Source organism: Gadus chalcogrammus, chromosome 16 (assembly GCF_026213295.1).
Source record: "Gadus chalcogrammus isolate NIFS_2021 chromosome 16, NIFS_Gcha_1.0, whole genome shotgun sequence".
In the NCBI taxonomy this organism is placed as follows: Eukaryota; Metazoa; Chordata; class Actinopteri; order Gadiformes; family Gadidae; genus Gadus; species Gadus chalcogrammus.
Genome location: NC_079427.1, coordinates 4,993,975 through 5,010,760, shown reverse-complemented (window position 1 = coordinate 5,010,760; position 16,786 = coordinate 4,993,975). Strand labels below are relative to the sequence as shown.

At 47.6% G+C, this 16,786-nt stretch overlaps 1 protein-coding gene across 1 annotated transcript; it reads right to left on the bottom strand.

Moving 5' to 3' along the window:
* Positions 1 to 9,377: 9,377 nt before the first annotated feature.
* LOC130405290 (protein FAM181B) lies at positions 9,378 to 14,214 on the bottom strand. Its single transcript, XM_056610334.1, has one exon. It carries the CDS (start codon positions 12,558 to 12,560, stop codon positions 11,301 to 11,303), a length of 1,260 nt encoding a protein of 419 aa, XP_056466309.1. The 5' UTR covers positions 12,561 to 14,214; the 3' UTR covers positions 9,378 to 11,300.
* Positions 14,215 to 16,786: the final 2,572 nt, after the last annotated feature.

Sequence of the window (16,786 nt, the reverse complement as noted above, 5' to 3'; positions counted from 1 at the left end):
TCCTTAATGACCTGTCTCTGTATTTATTGTCCTACCCCTACCTGCTTCTTAATGGTCTATCTCTGTCTTAACTGTCCAACCCCTACCTGCTCCTTAATTACACGTCTATGTATTCACTGTCCAACCCCTACCTGCTCCTTAATGGCTTGTCTCTGTCTTAACTTTTGTACGTATACCTGCTCCTTAACGACACTTGTATTCACTGTCCAACCCCTACTTGCTCCTTAATGACCTGTCTTTGTATCAACTTTCTACTTTACTTACTTAGGATGAAATGATCTGATAAAGAAAACACCATAACAACAGCATGTCGAACGATTTAAAATAACTGGCGCAGATTGGACCAGAATAATCGACAGGTGCCTGAGGACTTTGAAAAACACTTCAGTTAGAAAACAAGATGATGCACAACCTTCAGCAGTGCCTCCTCACGCACGTGACATTATGCTTGTTCAGCAGAGAGAGAGAGAGAGTCAGAAAACAGGCACTGCACAGTTGCAATACCATGTTTCCTTTTCCAATTATTTTCTTTATGATGCTCCCTCTATTTATGATACCCTATCACACAGTTTCATGGCTCACTGTAAACAAAACGCAGGCCGTCTCCCCTTCTGAATAAATGTTTTTTTTCCCTGCAGAGACGAAAACTCCCAACCAAAATATCATGCGGTGAAGTTTTACTCCGCTCACACAAAAAACCTTCTCTTCTTGTGAATCAAACTCTGCCTCTATTTAGACACAAGGAAAACAATTCATTAGATACGAGGCCTCCATCATTCAAACTCCACACACAGAGACACAGAGACAGAGACAGAGAGAGAGCGTTTGCAGGAAGCACCAGAAACTAAATAAATACTTTTTCATTCACGGTAATGATGCTGGAGACAACTATACCAACACAAACACACAAGAGAGACAAGAACAAGAGAAACTATATTGATAGCAACTACAGTGTGAAAACTATACACACAAAACTACAGATTAAACCATCACGCAATACCACTACTAGACCCAGAACTACACAGTAGTTAAAAAATACAAAGAAACGAAACTACAGAGAAAATAAATGACATGGTAACAACAAGTGAGCTTGACTAAGCAGTAACAAAGAACAGTATTATAGTTTATATGGTATAGTATAGCAGAAATGCTGTCAAGGCAGACCAGAGCTTGCAGTAATCTTGGTCTGTATCTGCGCCCTGGAATCTGAATGAGTCTTTTTTTTTCTGTGGAAATAATGTTCACAACAGTAATATGTCATATTACATAGTACGCCGCGATCGCGGATAGTTACACATTCATAGAAATGTCCAGCCTTGTAAATCGAATTCCCACCTTGTTATTTTCAACTGTAGATCGAAAAATGAAATAATAATAGCAATCCAAAAAGATTCAGGAGCATTTCTCCATCTGCCAACTCGATATAATTACTGGCAGGGAAACAGCAGACATCATGACACATGTTGTAATTGGATAGACGGCGGTGTTGATTGACAGCCCTGGATTTGAATAAGTGAGAAAGTCTAGACAGAACTGATGCATGGGGTGACAGAGTCTCTGCACATAGGTGTTACCAGAACCTGGTCCCATTGCAGACCTCTCCAGACTGTCTGTCCCCAGAGGGGCTTGGGGACCTCAGGAACCTAGACCAGAAACCTAGAGCCTTTATAGAGACCAGAGGTATTGAAGACCCTGTAAGACCAGAAACCTAGACCCTTTAGGGAGACCAGAAACATAGACCCTGTAATCCAGAAACCTAGAGCCTTTATAGAGACCAGAGGTATTGAAGACCCTGTAGGACCAGAAACCTAGACCCTTTAGGGAGACCAGAAACATAGACCCTTTAGAGCAGGGGTGCCCAACCAGTCGATCGCGGTCTACCAGTAGATCGCCGACAGATCCCAAGTCGATCGCGAGGGGTGAAGAAAAAAAAAAGTTTTTTTTTAATATATTTTTTTTTTAATAAAATTAAATTTGCGCGGGACATATACGCGCGGTAGCGCATGTGCTGTTAACAGCAGTTGAAAGCCGTCAACAGTAGTTACACACTCCTAAACGTTGGCATGGCTGAGGGGAAACAAGCTAAGACCTACCATTTTCACCCTGAGTGGGAGGAAGATTATTGATTATCGTTGAGAAGGTGCCGTGCAGACGGAATGAAACCCCCACTGAAGTCCGTAGGTTCACGATACAACCCCCCCCCCCCCCCCCCCCCCCGTCAACAATTGTTCTCTACCCCCCCCCCCCCGCTTGAAGGTAGGTTTGCTGGTAGATCTCGGGAGGTTGGCTATTGAAAAGTAGATCTTGGGTCAAAAAAGGTTGGGCACCCCTGCTTTAGAGAGACCAGAGATATTCAAGACCCTGTAAGACCGGAAACTTAGACCAAGTAGAGACCTTGTAGAGGCTAGAGACATGGAACTTGGAAAGACCAGTGACCCTACTGGGAAAGACCAGAGACCAGGAAGTTATCAGAGTGATAGTCTTGCATCTTACTGAATGCAGAAGGTTGTGGATTTCTGTAACAACTAGTGTTGGTGTCTCCCGCCCCATTACCAGGACTGACTCACAGTGTGTGTGTGTGTGTGTGTGTGTGTGTGTGTGTGTGTGTGTGTGTGTGTGTGTGTGTGTGTGTGTGTGTGTGTGTGTGTGTGTGTGTGTGTGTGTGCGTGCGTGCGTGCGTGCGTGCGTGCGTGCGTGCGTGCGTGCGTGCGTGCGTGCGTGTGTGTGTGTGCGTGCGTGTGTGTGTTTCCCTTCCCATCTCTTTAGCGGTAGATGATGTTGCAATTTCTATCCCTGGCAGACATTTTGCCACACATTTCACCCCCCTCCTTCTCCTTCCTGTCCTCCCCCTCCTCCTCCCCCTCCTCCACCCTCTCCTCCTCCCCTTCCTCCACCCCCTCCTCCTCCCCCTCCTCCACCCCCGCAGCAGCAGCAGCAGCAGCAGCAGCAGCAGCAGCTCGTACAAAAGTCCAGACCTCGTTACAGAAACGACAAGCCCAAAATAGACGACCCTCTTCATGCTTTATCCTCGAGATGGTCTGCAAACAGCCGATACACTGCCCTTCACCCCCTCCTCCAGCGCCTCCGCCCGCCCCCTCCATCAAGACGAAACGCTCCGGCCGTTATGAGTGTGGAGAGCACACCCCGGAATGGGATTTGGGGGGGGGGCTCTCTGGGAGATTATGAAGGGCTCCGGCGGGGATCCGCAGGTAGGATGAGACGACTTGCTCGGCCCCGTCATTCACTCCCCCTGTACATCAGATCCTCGATGAGATACAGAGGCAGATAAAGCCCCCTTCACACCTCAAATTCCTCTCTCTCGCTCTCTCTGCCTCTCTCTCTCTCTCTCTCCCGCTTATCCCCCCCCCCCCCCCCCCCCCCTCCTTCCCCCTCCTGATAGTGGTCAAGGAGATACCTCACCGTATTGTTGACAAGTCGGCGTCGTATTGTCACCGTCGACCAGGGCGCTTAGGAGGAAGTGTGGTATCTCAGGTGAAAACTCCATCCGTCTCCCTATGTGGTTTCTAGGGATAGACAAACAGCACAATGAAAAGTCGACGGATCATGGAAGGTCCATCATAGCCTCACTATGTTGTCTCTCATATGACACCTATAAGAGAATTAAAATTGTTACCACTGCCTCGCTTACAGGTTTCTTAATTAAAAAGTACCAGAGAATGAAATGTACATCATAGCCTCGCTATAAAGCTCCTTCAGTGAATGAATGAGTACTCAAATGAAGTGTACCAAGGAATCAACAGCATGTCAGAATATTAAAAGTCTACCGTATAACGAAAAGTTTGTCATGGCCGTACAATGTGGTTTCTAAGAAGAAAAGTCGATCAGAGAATCAAAAGTCGATCAGAGAATAAAAAGCCTTTCAGAAGCTCACTATATGGTTCCCAAATCAAGGGAAAAGCATATCATATCCACATCGTGCCATGGGTTTCCCAGATGAGAAGTCAATCAAAGCCACGATGGAGTGTATGCTTTCAGCCTCTCACTGTGTGCCTCTGTTTGTTCTGAACCAAGTCAGTACTCTCCATCGCTGGAGTGAGACAATCTCAAAAAGAGTGTGATTATAGATAAATTAGACCCCCCATGTAGACATATGAGTGGGCAGGAAAGCCTAGTGGCTAAGTTTATCGACTCCCAGCCCGAATGTTATGGGTATGAACCCCAAATGCCTGCACTGGACCTGTGGACATCCTTAAGATAAGATGCCCCAACCCCCTCCCTGATCCCTCATGACCTGGATATATATTATCCACTTTAGTCTGGGAATAAATTGCCAGGCCAATACATGAATCGCATGCGGTTGGATCCAGAGAGAAGGATTGCTGTGATATACAGAGTTAAAAGGCATATGAGCAATATGTAGAAACACACGCCACTAACAGCAAACAACTAGACAACAAACGAGGGCCCATATCTCCGCTGACATTTGAAATCGTGAACCTGAATCAAGCGAACAAGGTACAATCCACTTCGAAATTCTTCCATATTTTTTTTGCCAGATAAGAAATAGAAGACAAGAAATGATAGTAAGAAATCGAAGGGGCACAATTATCCTTTGATTTTTTTTTCCGAATATGTAATTTAAGGGTCTTCCAACAGTGGAAGATTCAGCCAATCAGGTCCCTCTGATAAGTCCCCTGTTGGCAGATGATCTCTACTCACGCTACTTTCTGAGCCGGGTTTCAGGGGATACAGCGCAGGCTTTCTGGTAGAGAAGTCATTAGAGTTAAGCTCTGCACCTCCTCATCCTCCTCCTCCTCCTCCTCCTCCTCCTCCTCCTCCTCTTCCGTTCTTCTCCTGTCAATTGCGCTCTCTCCAGGTGTCACTAATTAGTTCTTCTACTCATCTGCACCTGTGCCCGCTTTCTCTTTTCTTTTAAGATCATCCGGAGTAGAGATGTGCATCTCTCTGCCTTACTATATCTCACTCTCTCTCTTTCTTACACTCTCGCCTTCTCTCTGTATCCCTGTCTCGTTCTCGCCCTCTCCCTCCCGCTCAGTATCCGTCGCCACCCTTCCTTTATCTTACTCTCCTTCTCTACATTAGCTGTTCTTATTTATCGTTCTTAACCCTCTGCTTCCCTTCCATTTCCTCTATGTTAAAGGTTGGTTGGGGCTCATGTTTTTGGGCAGTTTGCTGTAGTTCTTCACTCCAATCTCCCATATCATTAGTATAGATTTCAAAACTTTCCTAAACCAGCAAGTCTGGCACTTCACTATCAGGTTCTGTAACAAGTGTTCAAGACAGAGCGGATTCGGCTTGGAGTTTCATAGTGAAACTGATTTCCCTCTGAAATTTGAATCAGATTGCCGATCGCACATTGATCAACCGAGGTCCTCCCACAACGAGTCGTTTGTTTGATCTAACCACTCGACAGTTTAAGTCCAACATATTTGCTTTCCAAATTTATTTGCTTTCCGATTTATTTATTTCTCTCTGGGATGGATGCCTCTGATGTTGGCCTACTATTAATTAACGCTGTGTATTTTTTCTGTGCTCACACCAGCCTTCCAGGCACTAGTCCTGGAGCTGCTTTGCTAACCAACTTAAGCAAATAAACAACGAAACAAAAGGACCGAGCAATAAATAAATATTCCATCATGACTGGTATTTATCGCAGGGAAATAATGGCGTCAGAGAACAGGCAGTGTGAACTGGCTTCAACTGGAAACCTCCATGACACGATCTTTGAGAAATATCTTTGAATGTTAAATTATTCTGCTCACTATTACCCTCTCCACAAATGGGATGGAGAGCATTCTGAGGTCCACCGTCCACAATAATGAAGATCATAAAACGCATATATTTTCTCCTCAGTTTTGGCCTTCTGTCTAAACAAAAACTGGTTTATAAGGATAAAAAGACGCTCTACCAAATTGATGCATAAAAAAAACAGCTGGCCTTGCATTTGCCTTGGCACACTTAAACGTGTTTAAAGTTACTACTTTTAAACTCAATTATCTAGCCTGCTTTAAGATACTTCTTCTTACAAAGTAAATCTGTTAATGAATCAGAAAATGATTGTTGTACCCTGCAACCCATTATACAATTACACCATTACATTAAATGGGTGATTACCCTGCACTTCTCAAGAATAACCAAGCACTAAAATCAAAACCACAGGATCGAACCGGCACACATGCTTGATGTCACAGCCCAGGCCAAAGGTTTATGGCCCGTGACATCACTTACAGTAACCTGTTTACTCCCATAGAGGGTGCTGTCCTTACCGTGTGATTTTAGCATTTGGTCTGACCCTTTAACACACACACACACACACACACACACACACACACACACACACACACACACACACACACACACACACACACACACACACACACACACACACACACACACACACACACACACACACACACACACACCACACAAAGATAAAGTCACAACAGAACCATCAATTACTGAACTCATTCAGATTGACAGGAATGCTTTTTTACATCATTTTTAATGAAGGTATTTGCATGACGGATTATTGTATGTGGTCTGGTTGCATCTGTAGATTAAAACAGCTCAACCTCCAAGGTAGTATTCTGAAAGTCTGGCTGAGACTTGAATGTGCGAGTCACAATTGTTATCTCACAAAAAAAATATCCTAGGGAGAACCAGCCCATCAGAGCGGCAAATAGTGGAACATGAATTGAATTGGAAAAGACTTGATCTTGTTTTGATTTTTTATCTTTTTCAGAAGCAACATATCTCCCATGAATGTAGCGGGTGTTTTGATTATTGCTTTGGCAACAGTGGTTGGAATTATTGATCAGGCAAATTGGTTGTCAGGCAGGTTAAAGAGAAGGCCAACTCTAATAGCTAGACCAAATACGTAGACAAGAGCAAGGACTCGATGGGCACCAGTGGCAGACAGTTGTTACTAAAGTTCTTACGATGAACTGGGATCGAGGTTTGATTCATTTTCACACAGACTACCTTCACGTTTGGTTTAGAGGCACAGCTATTGAACCAAGTTTATAAACTGTCACCAGTCAAAAGTTTAGGTGCACGATTAAGGGGGGTTAAGTTGAAATGGCCACAGCCTAGGCGTGGCAGTATTATGGTATGAGCAGTTTTAGGGATCGAACAGGACGTCACTGCTGTGCAAGCTCCCGTCACGGGCGCTTTGTTCAGCATCCTATATTGTCCCTGACACTCTTTCAAATTAGAAACGTGCGACATATCCTTTTGACAAGCGCAAGGGGCAACAAAGCAGGCTGCCTTATAAAGACATTAACGAAGCAGTTCTGAATGTGTCGGAATCACCAGGAAGGGGACATTGAATATTTTGTTAATTTTATTTAAGCACCATTTGTCACAGGTGTCGCACAGGATGCTAATTAAGGGACTGCTACTTGTATGCATCGGGGCGTGGGTAGTAGACTTATCTGCAATAGTTTGGTCTATTACCTGGGCCCTGGTACAAAGAAGTAGCAGACCAATCATTAGCGTTATGAGAGACACCATTAAGCCAGCCGTTTTTATGTTATGCAAATAGTGTGGGACTAGCGGGGAAAGTTTGGGCTTATGCTTGTGATTGGTCATCTTTAGGCTTAGTGCCATTGGTCAACCAAGTGTGAGGTCACTTCTAATTGTTCTATGTCCCACCTAATTGGAGGTATCCCGATAACGTCCAGCTATGCCCACTGGACCACAAAAACACAAAAAACAAACCTTAATCAGGGAAATTACGGATTTGGGGGTCCAGGGATTTCACCCAAAACATAACCTCACGATTCACAAGGATGACTTATGAAAACTTTGGACATTTCTCTGTATGGTTAGGATTTCAGTTGGCAAACAGGCGATTGTAATGAGACAGAGGTCAATCATTGAATCGATCATTGTGGCCAGAATGTGTAGCAGCATATATTGTCGGGCCTTCCACTTCCCCAGAATGCTGAATATTAATGAAAGACATGAACTGAGAGGCAAACAGGCCATGGAGCTACAACAGCCGAATGTTAAAGATGTGGGCGTTGTTTAAAGTTGTAAGTCGATCAGGAAATCTGCAGCGATCACAGATCAAGGCCATGGCTTAGGACACACACACGCACACACGCACACGCACACACGCACACGCACACACACACACACACACACACACACACACACACACACACACACACACACGATACATTAGATACCATATATTCAGCAATATTTTCTGCACGTCCCTGTAACTCACCCGTATGGGTAGGGTAGCAACACATGAAGACTCCCTGAATACAGAAATGTGTTGCCCCGGGTTTAATACGCCATGTGGGTGTGGTGCGAGTCCAACATCCGCTTGTCAAGGTGCTCTCTCTCTCTCTCTGCGCGGGAGCAATAATCAATGGCCGATGTTAAATGCACACTAAGTGATGTCCTATAGGTGCCCACGTAAGGTTTTGTTGAAACAAAAGCTTTTGCCGGCCTCACATGGAAAAGGCGTCGGATTGATCGGGAAGGCGTTCGCGTTTTGCTAGAGAGTTTACTGAGAGGGGCATACGGGTTGTAACTATCGGATTACCGCCCGCTTCCACTGGGGTGGAGTGAAAAACAATAGTAGGCCTCTACTCCGGGCTCGAGAAGGTCACCGGGAGGACGGCTGGTGCGGATGGAAGCTCTCCGGTGAAGCATAAAAAAAGAAATAACAAATAACTGATGTAAAAGCTGCTTCTCCCTCAAGAGGATTGTTCCCTCTGTCTTGACAAACACGTGTGTGTGTGTGTGTGTGTGTGTGTGTGTGTGTGTGTGTGTGTGTGTGTGTGTGTGTGTGTGTGTGTGTGTGTGTGTGTGTGTGTGTGTGTGTGTGTGTGTGTGTGTGTGTGTGTGTGTGTGTTTGGTTTGAGTTGAGAGACAGGTTGCACTCGGAGACCGACCGGTTGATTATCTGGTTGACTCAGAGGAATCTGCCTTGATTCGTAATTTGCCGCCCTGCCAGGAGGAGAGATCTCGTTAATCGCCTTGATAAACATTACACTTCCAATGTCCAATAAACCAAAGCAGGGCTCCGCCGTGGCAGACAGTTGGGTCTTTATCTGATACAAAATCCGCCAGCAGGCCTAGAGTGGAGAAGGAAATATATACGAGTTCTGTGTTCAGATGTCGTGCTCACATTTTGCTGCATGTTATGTGTGGTGGCCAGATCTTGTTATTGGCCCCTATAACATAGAGGTTATTATTGACCGCCTTGAAGCGAATCAATGCTGTCTGGAGAACAATATCAGCCTGCAATGAAAACGCGAACCAGTGCTTACAGGAACACTGCAAAATAAAACCATGAATAATTTGTTGTCTATATTTGTCGTATAAAAATCACTCATTTCACGAATTCAGCTTTATCATTAATCAAATAATTATTAAATCATTAATAATAATTAATCTTCAAAAATCATTCAAGACAAAATAATTGATATATAATGGCATGGTGACTTTCGTGTGGTGTGAAACTTGCTCAGCGCCAACACAGCGAAAGAGCTAAAGGCGAATTCTAATGGAGCAACACTGTCACCTAGCGGCAGAATGGGTCCCTATTTTCGGTCAGCGGAATATATAAAATCATCATGAACAACTTTCGTTGGTGTGTAGTTGTTTGAATTTATTCCGAGGTTAGTCAAGTGGTTGGTTTATTGGGGATAATACATTAACTCTGGAGCTAGAGGAGCCACTTAGCGGATATATTTGTTGTTGATTTTTCGGTCAAAACAGGAAACACTTCAGTATATCGAATAATAAGAGATCCGAAAATGGCCATCCAAAATTGAAGACAGCTTGTCCCTGAGCATGAATAGAGTGACGGTTTCCACTTTTGGAATGCAAATTGCAATACAACTCAGTAAATATCAATTTAAGAATATGCAATGACCACTTCCTCCACCAGGGGGCGGTAAACTCCCATTACTAAAACCATGTACGTCGCCCTAATTTAATGGCCTTGGTGACTGTACATTAAAAAATCCTACATTGCACTCCTGTTCTTCAGAAAATATCCGGGAACGATATTTCCCTCAACAACACAGTTTCTCTTTGGCAAATCATTCTTATTCGACAGCAAAGGAAAGTCTGAAATGAATAGCCCATATGAATGCATTGGTAATTGGTAGTCTAGCCGAATGAGATGATGATGGGCCAGCCAGGTCTTGGTGATGTTAGGGTGTATAAGCCCCTTTTTATAATCTTATGGTAACCGTTTTCAAATTATTTAAGATATTTTCACAACCAGGATTTAAAATAAAAAATACAAAATAAATAAAAGACGAGTTCCTGTAATCAGAATAAAGACCAGCTTTATTTCTCCATCTTGTTAAAACTAGAAGCACATTCTCTGCTAAACAACTCGCTCGGTTAATACATTCTCGGTCCGTAATCAAGGCTTATCTGTCCAATTAAATCAGTCCGCAATCATCACGGATCTGTAAGTGTGATGTCACTCTCTCTCTCACACACACACACACACACACACACACACACACACACACACACACACACACACACACACACACACACACACACACACACACACACACACACACACACACACACACACACACACACACACACACACGCATTACACTAAAACACAGACGCATTACACACACACACACGCATTAAACACGGACACACACACACAAACACATCCACACACACACAGTTATTAGAAATCCCTGTATTTTATGTTTTGAAAGATATAATATTCGTGAAATAACATTTTAACCCGTTTAAAACAAAAGTTCTAACGATATCTCTAGGCTCTTGAAGTGTACGAAACTTCTTTTTTAGCAAAATACCAAAATACATAACAGTGTTGAAAGAAAAGGATGATATAAAATTCATTAATTTACACCAGATTAAAAACATGTGGCTCACTTTCTGAGACAGGTCAACGTGTCACATGCCACGCCACAAGGTCAAAGTTCATCGACACTGAAACAAACGCACAGCACACGCACACACATACTCAACAACAGTACATACACACACGTGCACGCACCCACACTCAACTCCACGTTTATAGAGATGTCCATAGAGATGTGAAACCAACATACACACACAACCAATACACACTCATGCACACACACACACGTTTAAAGAGATGTCCATATATAGATAGGAAACCATCACACACACAAAACTCCATACGTTAATAGAGATGTGAAACCAACGCACGCACACACACACACACACACACACACACACACACACACACACACACACACACACACACACACACACACACACACACACACACACACACACACACACACACACACACACACACACTCCAGGTCTCATAGAGAGGAGAAGTGGGCTCTTCCGTAGCCCCCTCCCCCGCCCAGGTCGTAGGACAGGGTCGCGCCCGCAGAGTCTGAGAAGAAGTTGGGGAACGCCAAGCCGCACAGGGAGCCCTCCTCCACGTCCCCGCACACGCCGTCCCCCAGACTGTACAGCGGAAGCTGCCCCCCCCCACCCCCTCCATGTCCCCCTCCTCCCTTCCTGAACTCCGCCGCCGTACATCCGCCCCACGGCTCCGGGTACAGCAGCGCCCCCAGCCCGTGGTGCGCGTCGAACGGCGCCCCGGCCTCCGAGCTCAGGGCCATCTCCGCCGGCGGCAGGTTCTGGAACAGCTCCCCGTGCTCCGCCTCCGCCGCCGCCGCCGCCGCCGCCATGTTGCTGTAGTCCGGCCCCAGCAGCTCAAAGAACTCGGCCGCGTCGGGGTCCCCGCGCTCCAGCTCCCCGAGGGTCACGCCCGACGTGGAGCACGCCGGCCCCCCGACGCCGCCGCCGCCGCCGTGCCGGCCGGCCGGCTCGGTGAAGAAGGACGGGGGCAGGTTGCGGTGGCGCAGCGGGGGCTTCCGGTTGGCCTTGCCCTCGCCGCGGGCATCCTGGCCCGGGTTGAAGAGCGCCGCCAGGCTCTTGCTCTGCAGGCTGGCCTGGACGCCGCCGCCGCCGTTGTCCACCCCCCCCCGCTTGGGCAGGGCCTTCCCCTGCACGGGGCAGGGCGGCGGCGGCGGCGGGCTGCCCTGGAGCCCCCCTGCGGAGGCCAGAGGGGGCGTCGGCGGGGAGCAGGTCATCAGCGGGGTCTTCCCCGGCTGCGGGTCTGCGTTGGCGGTGGGGCTGAGGACGCCGGTGCACCTCTTGATCTGCTTCTGGAGGTACTTCCGGTGGTTGACCTTCCGCTTGGACTTGACGGGCTTGTCCAGAGCCAGCTTGATGTTGCTGGAGGCCGAGTCGATGAAGCTCAGCAGGTCCCGGGTGGTCTCGCGGTACCCGCCGCCCTCCTCGTCCTCCTCCTGGTGGGGTTGGTGCTGCTGCTGCTGCTGCTGGTGGTGCTGGTGGTGGTCATGGTGGTGGCGGTCGTGGTGCTGGTGGAGGTCCTGGTGGTGGTGGTGGTGGTGGTGTTGGTGGTGGTGGTTCTGCTGTTGCTGCTGCTGCTGCTCCAGCTCGGCATGGAGAACGCCGTCCAGACCCCCTGGATCCGGGCTGTACTCCCCCGCCCCGCCTCCACCCGGGAAGCAGAAACTCATGAACTGGGGGTTCATGACAGCCATCACGCTGCAGAGCTCACAGGCATCTGCCCAGATTCCACCCCCCCTTCCCGTCGGATCAAAAACACCAACGAGACGGACTCAGACCTCACCCTTCATTGCATCGTCCACCCTTGAAGCAGCTTCCTTAGACCAACTCTTGTCCCTGGTAAACTAAAAAACACACACGCCAAACACTCTCACACAACGGCAGCTCCGGTCGCCGTCATGGAAGTACCCCCGTAAACAGTCCGGAGAGGAACTGTTGCACACAGAGGCAAGCAACAGGAGGAGGGCTGAGCCGAGAGGAGGGACTTGTGACATCACAACATCCAAAAGAAGGGAGGAGGAGGAGGGGTGGAGTGGTGGGGGTTTCGGGGGGGCACACGGCCCAAGGGGATTTAACTCTTTGCTGCCATCCGACCACCTGCAAACCAAGAAGGGATTTCTGTGATGTTCCCTGCGGGGTGAAACACAATGGCCGCGGCAAGGGAGTGTAGAGATGTGATACTAGGGGTTCACGTGTCCTCTGAACCAAAGCATCGAGCTTTAGGGGATATTATTGTAAAACCCTGGCTGGATAAACCCCAACGTTAAAACCCTTCAAAACCAGCTCTTCCTGAACATCCGTGTTATTTTCAACATTATTTGAAAAGCGGTTTGATAAAAAACGTAAAGTGGAGAAAAAAGGAGCTACAAAACGGAGTAAACATGCCGAGACTCCGTTTGATGAATTGGAATAAACTCACAACACTTAAAAAAAAAAGAGCTTATTTTCTCTATTGATTCGCCTCTGCTCAGAAAGCCCTGAAAACGGTCAACCATTAAATCTTCCCATCCAGAAACAACTCGCTCGGCCCGTCAACCAGTGCTCTGGTCTCAACTCATTAATATTCCATTAACACAGCTAAACCCCGGCCCGCGGGGCGAGCGGGCCTGGGATGTACAGTAACAACAAGCGCTTCTTCTTCTTCTTCTTCTTCTTCTGTGTGAAAATCTCTCAGCCCCCAACAGATGCCCCGCCGACGTTACGAAGCAGAACCCAATCCCTGTCTCGTTCTAATCTTCAAGCCAGTCCACCAAGTTTATTTCTGGTGCATTCCCAGGGCTAGTGGGAACTTCTGCCCTGGCCTGATGACTATTATGGTCTGCCTTTGACATAAAGCCCTGCAGCCTCTAAATGGCTCTCCATTCTTGCGGGGTGGTGAAAGGGGCGCTTTGTGCCAGGGATTCATTAAAGTTCACCTCACAGCTCGCAGTAAAATACCTCTCAATAATGAACAGTCCATTTAACCAGAAAGTCCCGGGCCCCGAGCGGTTCAATTAAAAGGCGGAGGAAGTTTGGAGACAATGCCCCAACATGGTTAAAGATATGTTGACCTTAAGGCGAATCAGGCCATTGTTAGACTGTTGATAGATTGTTCTAAACATGATGCTTGGGTTTTGGGTCATCTAGGCGGGTTGTGGCTATATCTTGTCCTGGTTCACGGACCAATGTCTTCATATCCGTTGTTGGATCTAAAACACATAACCACTTGTTGTAATTCCTTTTTCCTATATGAACACAAACACGCATGTTGGTGTGCATTTGATATTATCCCAGATGTGCGTGTGTCTGTTTAGTCACAACTAATTGGGGTTTGGCTTTTCAGTTTACCATCACTGATAATGATTTTATTTTCCATTCCTTTTCTTAGTTTGGCGTAAAGTAAACTTTTGCTGCTTTTATTAAAGAGTGGTGGGGTTTTTCAACTGTTTATTGTCCATCTTTCGAGAGAGAGAGAGAGAGAGAGAGAGAGAGAGAGAGAGAGAGAGAGAGAGAGAGAGAGAGAGAGAGAGAGAGAGAGAGAGAGAGAGAGAGAGAGAGAGAGAGAGAGAGAGAGAGAGAGAGAGAGAGAGAGACTTAACGAGTGGGTCAGTTTTGTGTGTGTGAGGGAGGGAGGGAGTGGGGGTGACCATAAAAGTGTTTTCTTATGCTAATTCCAGAAGGCAACGGGATAGTGCAACAGATAGCATTGATCTAATTAGCGCTAGCTTAACACAAACCCACCCCACCTAACCCCCACCCCACCCCCCCCACACCAGCGCCCAAATCCAGGCGCCCAGAAAGCTACAAAACACAGCCACAACAAACGGCTACAAAACAAGCTACATTTCAGTGTTTCTTAATTTCTATTCAGATAGCCACTCACCTTGTGCTACACAAAAGGTATGACGCACACATTTATGGGAACTTAGGGGGTGAAAACACCTACTAAAGCAACAACATGTTCAGAAAAAATATCAAGAACAAATATCTTTTGAGAACACACCATTGGGCCGACGGCACACAAAAGACACAGATGTAGAAAAAAAACCGAAGCGGAAAAAAACTGAAGCAGAAATGTTGCGGGACGACGGCGGGTTTGTGGAGAGATTAACAGCGGCCATCGCTCAACTCATTAAATCCACTCTCTTTGGTTTCGCTTCAGTTTTGGCAAAGTGACATCATCACAGACATGGCAACCAGACACCCCCACCACGTCCCCGTCCCCCCTTGTCCCCCCCCCCCCCGTCACGGGGGCTTTGGCTTGTGCTCTCGATGGTCATTCACATCGCCGACGCCGGCACTCCGATCCCGGAAACAAGACGCTTTTGTTCCCCCCCGAGGCCGACAGAGACGCCGGAAAAACCCACATAATGAGAGCGGAGGAGAAGCCTGTGAACGGTTAGGAGCGGGGTTTAGCCGTGAGCCATGAGCCATGAGCCATGAACAAATCTGTTTTATTATTCCAAGTATTCCATCAAAAATGACTTCCTTACAACTCACAAAGGAAACCACCTTGCAAAGTTAGGCTACAAATGATAAGATGTCACCTCTTTTATTAGACCGGATTGAAAACTTAGGATTCAGAAATTCAGAAACATGGGAATTCAAATTCGTATTCATATTAGTATTAGTGCGAGCCCCCCAGCCCGCCCGTCGTCAACGACACCGTTCCATATTGTTCCGATATTGTTCGACATTGTTAAACATGTCTGCCACGCCTTCTGGACTGAGGATTCCCTTATTCAGCCCCAAGCCCCCCCCCCCTAAGGCCACTCAGGACCCTCTAGGCTGGCAACACAGTGTTGGCCTCTTCCTACGTACGAGGTGTGTTTGTGTGTGTGCGTAGGCACGCATGTGTGTGTGGTCCGTTTGTGCGTAGCGGTGCGGTGATCAGGGTCACCCGGGTGGTAACAACACATTTGATTGATGGCCGTGTCAGCGTCTCCGAAAAGGCTCGCCGAAATTAATGACCTCCCAGTCCTGAGAAGGGTTTAAAACAGGAGGGACTTTTAGTGTCCCCACGTACCTCCTCCCCCATGTTTAGTGTGTGTCGGCGTTGTGGGGACCGGGGGATGGGGGGGGGCAGAACTCACTCAACCATGTGACTGACAATGTGGGTTCGGAGGAGGGGTGGGGGTGAGAAGTCCGGACTTTGTGTCTCTCGGGGGATCCACATAACTCTGCCGGCGTGGGGGATCCTCCCAAGTGAAGTCATGGCGAGGAATTACGGCCGCATAAACAAGGAAATAAACGGAGCGAGTGGCGCTCCTGCGAAGGGGCAGTGGAGGAGGTGGAGGGAGGTGGAGGAGGAGGTGGAGGAGGAGGTGGTGGAGGGGTTGGTGGTGGTGCTTTGTCATTGTTGCCCCAACGTGTATTTTTTATTTTTTTCAACCAGTCCCCCGGGATCTTTATATGACACGAACCCACGGGCCCTTTCTTTAGAAACCACACCGTTGGCATTCTCCAGCCAATTAAACAGCCCCGACTTCACGGTGAACTACAAGCGACCCCTGCTACCTCCCCCTCCCCCAGCCGGACCCGTTCGCTCACCCAGTTGAATGCTACCCCACACCCCATGCTTCTTTCTCTGTGCCCCCCCCCCCCCCCCCGTGTGTGATATTATTAATAATACCAGCAGGGGGGGTGTGGAGGAAAGGTGGGGGTGGAGGAGGACCCCTCTCGCTGCTGTAAGATTCGGGTGGGGTGCCAGCAGAGTTCTCGAACACTGGAGTACAGGTTCGAGAACCCCCCCACTCCAACACACACACACACACACACACACACACACACACACACACACACACACACACACACACACACACACACACACACACACACACACACACACACACACACACACACACACACACACACACACACACACACACTCCCCCGCTGGGCTCTTTATTGCCTTTCCTCCCATCAGCGTTTTTTTATTAAC